Here is an 8922-nt window from a genome sequence, read left to right as displayed (position 1 = left end):
ATTAGAAAATAAATGTAAAATGTATGTTAAGTTGTTATACTAGATTTTTATAGAGTGTTGTTTCTATGTTAAGTAAATGGAGATAAAGTATTAATAATAGACGATGAAAATATGTGGCATTATTCATTTTTCAATTAATTGTAGAATACTGTGGGAAATCAAACATATCATGCTTACAACTGATAAGTAATACTAGAATAATTAATTACAAATTTACTAGTATCTAAATATATATCATTAAATTTATTATGAATGGCTATAAAAAAATGGTTGTATATGCTACTGAATAATATAGTGACAATACAATGGGCCTAGGGCATGTCACTTTCATTCTAGCTAAGCTTGCTCCCACCTACTGCATTTTGCATGTGAACCATTTTATTCTTTTTCTTTTTTTGACTATGAAACCTACAAGTATTAATTTCATAACTAATTTAGCATTGCCCCATTATTAATTGATATTATTTAGATATTTCTCCTCTAATCAATATATATTAGGAGTTCGTTACACCATGATCACAGAGATATCAGATAAGTGATGAGTTATTATTGATCCTTTAGACGAAATCAACCTTTTACTAATAGAAAGTGTTTGGATGATTATTTAAAAAATTAAATAACATTTTTACACTATTAATATAAATGGACAATTTCTTAAAATCTTACAAAATTTATTAAAATTCAAACTGTTTTCTAACTTTAAAAATTAATTAAAATAACATCATGAAATTTGGATTTATTCTCAATTGTATTAAAACAAAAAAATACAGTCGGCCTATTATGTTTTTCGACCAAATTATGACTACGTAAGACTATTAAAAAATGAGGTACAAACTAGGACATCTTATTGGGAGTGTATAAACTATTAAGTATGTATGGTACTATTTAATAGTAATATCATGGACAAATAGACAATGAAATAATTTATTTGGGTTTGACAAATTTTTTATTTTCTAGTTAGGCCAAAAGTAAATAAATTTGTGCCCTCGACCAACTTCACGACAACTAACGGTCTGATGTTTTAATTCACGTAATTTACTCTACTTGACTAGCTTCAAATGTTTAAATATAAAATCTACAAATAATTAATTGTATATTTTTTAACTACATTTTTAAACTTATGGACTTTGAATAATTCTTCATTTGATAAATATGCTAGTCAAACTCGTCGACTGTAAAACTATTTCTTTTTATCTTTTATACTCCTATTCAATTCGATATGCCTTAGAGCACCCGCAACGCTGTGCCGTTGCGGTGCCTATGCCGTTCCGGAGGAACGGTTCCGCGGCGGCACGCGTTGCAGCCTCCGTGTCGTCGCGGTTCCGTGCCTATGCCGTTCCGGGTTCCGTTGCGTCGGCACACGGCACGACACGTTCCGCCACTCGCTGAGGTGACGTGGCGGGCTCTCAGCGCACGCGTGATGCCCACTCGCTGACCCGCGAGTGGGCTTCGTCACGGTGACGCAATAATTCTTTTTTTTTAAAAAAAAATCGAATTTAATTAAAAAAAAATTTGCAACGGTAATATGACCGTTTATTTTTATCCGTTTTTTATTTTTTTATTTATTTTTTTAAATTTATTTACTCTATAAATACTCCTATTTCATACTCATTTCACTCACAAACACACATCTATTCCTCTCAAATCCTATCTATTTCCACCCCAATTTTCATCTCAAATCAACTCTGTTTTTCTTCTCCCAAATTTAATCAAACTAATGGATCCTTTTGAACAAATGCGTCAAATATTGGAACAATCACTTGAAGAAGATCGACGACGGGAGGCGGAAGAAGTCGCGCCTCCCCAACGACGCTCCCGTACGTACATCCATCGTAACCGGGAGGAAGCCGCCTCAAGGTTAGTACGCGACTACTTATGCGATAACCCGGTTTAGGGAGATACGTACTTCCGTCGCCGTTTCGCATGGGGAAACCGTTATTTCTCCACATCGCGAATACTTTGGCAGCCCGGGAAGAGTTCTTCCAGGAAGGGTTCGACGCGGTCGGCCGTCCCAGCCACACGACGCTGCAGAAATGTACTGCAGCAATCCGCCAGCTTGCGACTGGACAAACGGCCGACATGTTCGACGAATACCTCCACATCGGAGACAGCACTGGGCGAATGTGCTTGCTCAAATTCTGCAAAGGCGTCCGGGCATCCTTCACCGACGAATTTCTCCGGAGGCCAAGCACGACCGATTGTCAGTTCCTGCTCAACCTTCACGAAACAGTGCACGGATTCCCCGGGATGCTCGGCAGTGTCGATTGCATGCACTGGCAATGGAAGGGGTCCTACACGAGCGGCCACAAAGGCACCCACCCAACCGTTATACTCGAGGCTGTTGCCGACTACCGCCTTTGGATCTGGCACGCGTACTTCGGGATCCCTGGGTCGAACAACGACGTAAACGTGCTCCAACAGTCCGACCTCTTGACCGAAGTTTTGGATGGTAAAGCGTCGGCCATCAACTTCGTCGCCAACAATCGGCTTTATAAAATGGGGTACTATCTCGCCGATGGCATCTACCCGAAGTGGCCTACCTTCGTGAAGACGTGCAGTGGGTCTGCGAACCCAAAGCAGGCTCTTTTTGCGCAGAAGCAGGAGGCTGCTAGCAAGGATGTGGAGAGGGCGTTCGGGGTTCTCCAAGCGCGCTTCAACATCATCAAAGCCCCGGCTCGTACGTGGTTCATGGAGAACATGGTCGACATCATGTATACGTGCATAATCTTGCACAACATGATTGTCCAAGACGAAGTACCCGAGGCGGGAAATTGGTTCGACCCCGAATCCCCCGGAAGCTCAACCGCAAGTAGTCCGCCTCGAAGTGGAGCGCATCCGTCTATACAAGAACGATTATCTATTCGTGCAAGGACACGCGACTCTAGCGCCCACACCCAACTCCAACAGGATCTAATTGAGCACATTTGGGCAAACTTTGGCGGATGAAATTATTAAAATTGTGTACTTTTATTTTTTTAGGATTTTAATTGTGTGCTTTTTAATTTTTTTAAGTTTAAGTTGTAACTTTGTTTTAATGTTGTGTATTTTTTAATAAAGTGTGTTTGTTTTTTATTAAAGTGTGTTTTTTTTAATTGAATTGAGTTGGAAATAAAAATAAAAAATGAAATTGAATGAATAGTAATTTAAGGAACGGTTAAGGAACGGAGGGTTGCATGTTCCGTTCATTAGTTAAGGAATGGAGTAAAAAAGTACAGTGGGGCCCGCAAATAGCAGTTTAAGAAACGGTTTAGGAACGGTATAGGAACAGCGTTGTGGATGGCCCTTATGTAATCGACATAAAAATCAAGATTTTTTTATTATTTTTTTAATTTGAGGAAGGACAAGAAAGGGCAATCTTGGGATTGACTCCCAATTGAACCCAAAATCCGAGTCAAATTATATTTCTCTCTCATCTCTCTCTGCAATCTCTTACAGTAATAAAATGTTTTCAACTTTCACATTTCAAGAATCTTTTACTCTCACCAAAGAATCCTATGCTTTTGTAATGCAAATAATCTCTCTCTCTCTCTCTCTCTCTCTCTCTCTCTCTCTCTCTCTCTCTCTCTCTCACACACACACACACACACACACACGCAATGTAGGTTCATATATATATATGCACAACATGTTGACCATCTTTAGATTTCATATATACATCTAATGTTTCACATTTTGACCTCTTTTACAAGACAAGGTACAAATGGATATGCATGTAGTACCATTTAATTAATCAGATAGTATTTGACATAATCAATACTACTGATTTGAATTATATACTACCTGTATGGAGTACTATATGTATAGTACTAGTACATTTTTTTTGTTTGATATCACTAATATTCTTGCAATTACAATATTTTTATTTTCACTTAACTCTATACACATAAATAGGTATGTCACCACCCCAAAAATGGGTTGATTCTCTTTGACAGACATACTATATCATTGAAGTTTTCCAATTTCATAAAATCAATTTAGGGAGGAGTGCAAGAAAAGATGGACTCATTCATGTCATGTATATATGGTCCAAAGCATTCAATTTTAATCATATGCACACTTCAATACCATATATTCTACCCATAAATGCTTACACAAATCAGCATTCAATACATTCCACACACAATAAATTTGAACTGGCAAATCCCCATTCTCTAATTCACTTCAATTAATGCTTTTGCAATAGTATATATATTAATTGATCAAAAGTAGTTGTGAGTCTTGAGACATAATATCATTTAGGATTTACCTTTTTTATTTGGAGAGTAATAAACTAAAGAAACCATACATACATTGAACAATATTCAAGACTCTAATTTTATCTCACCCCCTACACCTAAGCTCTAACCTTGCCAAGATCTTTGAGTTTGGGTTTGATGCTCCACACAAGAAGTAGTAGTGATGCAATTACTCAAACCTGCAAAGCTTAGAATGTCGCTCTGAGACAAGGGCCTCAGCCCTAGAAAATCCCTCGTCATCCCATCGTCGTGGTTTCCGCCGTTAGAGGCTCCAAACTGATTGAGGGTCGCATCAAAATCCAAACTTTCGTCGACCCTCTTCGACGAAGAGGATGACGAGGCGTTATTGTTCAAGATCCCAGCAAATGACAGATCTTCGTCTTCAAAGGCTGATTCTTGATGGTCGAATCCGGAGGCGCTGATCATCATCATATCGTGGAGCATGGAATGGGAATTTGGAGGAGAAGCAGCTTTATTATTGCTGAATGGAGCCATGCCATTGATGAACTGGTGGTGGTCACGTGAGGCCAGCTTTAGGCCGAAACCAGCTGTTGTTGGGGTTTCCCCAGCAGCGTGGTGGGCCCCGCTGCTTTTGGAGCCCATCTCTGTTGCTTTCTGCAACAATGCAGTGGCTGAGATGTGTGGAGTTGGAAGGTGGTGGTGGTGGAAGGGGGTGGGGCCCATGCTGGTGTTAGGGTTAGGGTTAGGGTTTGGGTTATGGTGAGTTTGGGGGTTTTCTTGAAAATCTTGGAATTGGGGTGGTAGCCAAGGTGGCCTTAGGGTGAAGGCTTGGTGCTCTTTCTTGATTGGGAATGGGAGTTGGGATTGGATCTGTTGGAGGTTTATGTGGTGGGAGAGTGAGTTTGGAGCATTTTGGAGGGATGGGATGATTGTGGTGGTGATGGATTTGGCACTTTCTTCTGCTAGAGCATCACAGAAGGCTCTGTGTGTGATGAAGCTGTCTCTCCTGGTGAAAGAAATGGTTGCATGTGAGGTTTAATAATCAAAGGGTAAAAGGAAAACACACTTCACACAGTGAAAAATGAGACTGGCTAGTTTGTTTTTTAAGGGTTGTCATGTGACTGTATGACTGTTTTCTGACACTATTGACAGAGATTTGGGGATTGGGATTTATATAATAATGTATGGTGTGATTAAATAAAAAAATGTGCCTGTGTATGTGTTTTCTGACTAATTGACAGTGATTTGGGGATTAGGATGCTATATTATGTGTGATTAAATGAATAAACAATCAAGCATGTCCTCATCAAATTGACTTGCTCAAGTTTGAATTTGAAAAAAAAAACATCTATGGATTGATTAATTAGACCACCAAAAACAAGCAAATCAAATCACAGAAAATTCAAGAAAAAAGATTCCATCCCCACATTTTAGACCACTAGACAGTTCAAGAATGCACAATCAAGAAACTAAAGATCAAATTTGAACAAAAAACTAAATATTAATCAGCTTCATTTCTTTAGAAGATTATTTCATCCACACAAAACACCTAGGAAATGATTTTAGACCACAAAACACTTATAAAATGAACAATCAAGAAACTAAAGAGCAAATATCATCTAACTTCATTTTTCACTAACATGATTAATTAACTTCATTAATCAAATCATAGAAAATTCAAGAAAAAAAAGGATTCCATTCCATCGACCCCCACATTTTTTAGATCACAAAACACTTCAAGACATCAAGAAACTAAAGATCAAATTGGAACCGAAATCCAATATTAATCAACTTCATTCCTTTAGTTCAAGAATTGGAACTAATTAAAGAAAAAAATTATTTTCATCCCTCAATTCATCCCCACAAAACACTTCAAAAAATGAACAATCAAGAAACTAAAGAACAAATTTGCCAAAATCCAACTAATTAACTCCATTTTTCACCAAGATTGATTAAACCAATCTTAAACTTGATTATAATTAGCACTAATCATACCTTGAAAAAAGGGTGCCACAGTCACATCTGTATTCCCTAGTGCCACATGTTTTGGAGTGAGCTTTCCAGTCTGATTGAACAGCATACTTCTTTGAGCACTTCTCACATTTCCATTTCTTCTCACCATGCTTTCTGAAAAAGTGTTTCTTGATTCCTGTGAGATCTCCCAAAGCCCTCGATGGATCGTGGTGGACGCAGCTTGCCTCGGGGCAGACATAGACCTTTTTCCTCATCACATCCTTGCTGCTTCTCTGCTTCAGCTTCCATGGCAGATTGTGCCCTCTTCGATGCAGCTGCAGATTCTGGTCCCTCTGAAACCCTTTGCTGCAGATTTCACACACGAATCTGTTCGTCGCCATGAGAGTTCTCGGAGAGAGAGATATCACTTCTGAATCAGGGTCTGTGGGAGAAGAAAAAATGAAATCAAGATTTGATTTTTTATGCTGAATTTGTTGTGTTTTTTGGAGATTTGATGAAATGGGTTGTGGAAAGATTTGATTTTTACCTGGATGGCCTGGCTGGCTTCTCTTTTTCTTTGGCGGCGGAGGTGGGGTGGTTTGTGCTGGGAAATACGGCGGAGGGTACATTTCGCCGCCGGTGGAGGAGGCGCTGGCGTCGGTGGAGGCGGTGGTGAGGTTGGAGATGTTCTCTTCTTGGATGGCTGAGATTTTAATCATGGTTTGTTTTCAGCTGTGGCAACTTGAATTTTTTGGTGATGAGAGAGAGGGAAAAAAATTAATCTTGCATCATGGGAAGTGGGACGAGGACATAGATCTTTAACTAAGTTGTTGTTGTTGGGAATAAGACAGGAATTTTTTAGATCTGGAGACAAAAAAAATACACTGACCTATTTTAGAAAGGCTAAATTAAAGTAGGTGAAAAAAATTTGGACAAACTGAGTGTTTTTAAGCCTCTTTTTTGGGGTTCTTGAATGAAAGATTGAAACTCTCTCTCTCACAAAGCTTCAAAACTGCCTTCTTCTTCATGTTTGGCTTCACCCCACCAGACAACTTTTTGGTTGAAGGTTTGGCAATGGGGTTTTTCTTGCTTTTGATTTCTTGCTAAAATCAAGAAAATCCAATTATAGGCATGCATGTAAGAACAAAAGAAGAGAGAGAGAGAGAGGGTCTTCTTCTTCTTCTACAAACTCTCTTTTTGTGTGTGTTTTTATGAGAGAGAAAACACAGAGATGGTGTGGATGAGAAAGAAAGGATCACCTCAAAAAAATACACATCTCCTACGGCTAACTCTGACGTGCACTTTCTGTCTAATTTTGTTCTCTTCTCCAAAGCCTAAACCCCATCAAAATCTAATCTTTTTTACACCACACTGATTCTTGCTTTTACATGATTCAAATTTTCAAAAACAAGGAAATGAAAATGATAAATTCACTTTTTCTATTTTCACTCATATTGTAAAAAAGTGACTCAAAAGAGAGCCCACCATGATTATAAAAAGAGTTCAATTTGTAGGCAAAGATGGAGACTTTCATCTTGTATAATTGTAAAAAATCATTTTCTTGAAAATAGATCCCTTTCATGCTTTACATAGTTTTATACAATTCTACATGATTGAGTCATTGATTAATCTATTTGGATATAAAACTCATGCCTTAAAAAGGGTTATAATTATTCCCACTAGCCACTACTTCTTGACAAAGTATACACGTTTCTTCATGCTATTTATAATTCACAATTGTCCCATTATTAATTACTTATCCTAAAAATAGATTTTCTTCAAAAAACACTTTAAATATGAGACACTATTTCTTAATTTATATGTTGAAAATAATGAGCTATTTATAATAGGACTAAGGAAGTATTTTATTACTCTGTACGATGTGAATCGAGCTCAAGAAAAAATCGAAATGTCACTAGAATATAGAGATAATTAGATATTTAAAGTTTGGTTTCTAGAATTTAATAGGTAAGTCAAAATCAAATTATTAGTATGAATTTGGTCCTACTTGTACAGCTACTACAAAAGCTTTGGACATATGTCACATAACAATACATATCTATCTAAATTGCTTTTTCTCTGTATTAAAATAAAATAGGCAGTTACATGGAGTATATATACATTGTAAATGACATAAAAATAATACATTAAAATTGGCATCTTTCTAGTTGTTCATGTACAAATTTAATAATCTTGGATTTTGATATACATAGTAAATATAAATTTGTTTTGTCAGTATCCTGTTTTATTCTTGTTTTTTAAATGGGATATTGCTGAACCCAAGTATCAACATGTTGTTCAAATTCCAGCTCATTCTCTAAACCATTTGTGTAACTATAAGTAGCAATTGTGATATACTTTATCTATAGTAGCATTATCAATACTTTGATTTTATGAGTTGCTATTATTTGTATGTGAAAGAATAATTAGCTTTCTACTATAGGGAGATAAATCAACCAATAATTTGCTAACACTCAAAATACCAAAATTCTTTTCTTTCAATAATTCCCATTTTTTATTGATAGATCTGTAGTTATTTTCAGTGGGGGAATCAGGAAAATAATTGAGGGGTGCTCCACTTTTTTCACTCGAGGGATTATTATAAAAGAATTCACAGAATTTGTTGGTTTCGAGGATTGGATAAATAATAATTTAATAAAAATATCTGATTAAAGTTATCAAAATTATAGAAATTTATAAAAGTCAATGAAGTAAGGAGGAGGTGGGGGCAAAAACTGCAAAGGGTCATAGGCATAATAATTGATTGAGAAAT

General features: G+C 37.0%; 1 protein-coding gene across 1 annotated transcript; it reads right to left on the bottom strand.

Annotated features, from left to right (window-relative positions):
• Positions 1 to 4155: 4155 nt before the first annotated feature.
• On the bottom strand, positions 4156 to 7555 carry LOC121770524 (protein indeterminate-domain 11-like). The gene is made up of 3 exons (XM_042167238.1): positions 6697 to 7555; positions 6192 to 6591; positions 4156 to 5202 (listed from the first exon to the last, which is right to left on the bottom strand). The coding sequence occupies exons 1-3, from the start codon at positions 6866 to 6868 to the stop codon at positions 4341 to 4343; spliced, it is 1434 nt and encodes a 477-aa protein (XP_042023172.1). The 5' UTR covers positions 6869 to 7555; the 3' UTR covers positions 4156 to 4340.
• Positions 7556 to 8922: the final 1367 nt, after the last annotated feature.

Source organism: Salvia splendens, chromosome 16 (genome assembly GCF_004379255.2).
Source record: "Salvia splendens isolate huo1 chromosome 16, SspV2, whole genome shotgun sequence".
Classification (NCBI taxonomy): domain Eukaryota; kingdom Viridiplantae; phylum Streptophyta; class Magnoliopsida; order Lamiales; family Lamiaceae; genus Salvia; species Salvia splendens.
The sequence above is the reverse complement of the archived record's forward strand: the minus strand, read 5'-3'. Positions and strand labels throughout refer to the sequence as shown.

Bases quoted from the DNA above. Each gene is read 5' to 3' on its own strand.
- LOC121770524 (XM_042167238.1), bottom strand. From the start codon at position 6,868: ATGATTAAAATCTCAGCCATCCAAGAAGAGAACATCTCCAACCTCACC. The intron at 6,592-6,696 runs GTAAAAATCAAA...CTTCTCCCACAG, and splicing joins AAGCCAGCCAGGCCATCCAG to ACCCTGATTCAGAAGTGATA. The intron at 5,203-6,191 runs GTATGATTAGTG...TTCTTTCACCAG, and splicing joins TGTGGCACCCTTTTTTCAAG to GAGAGACAGCTTCATCACAC.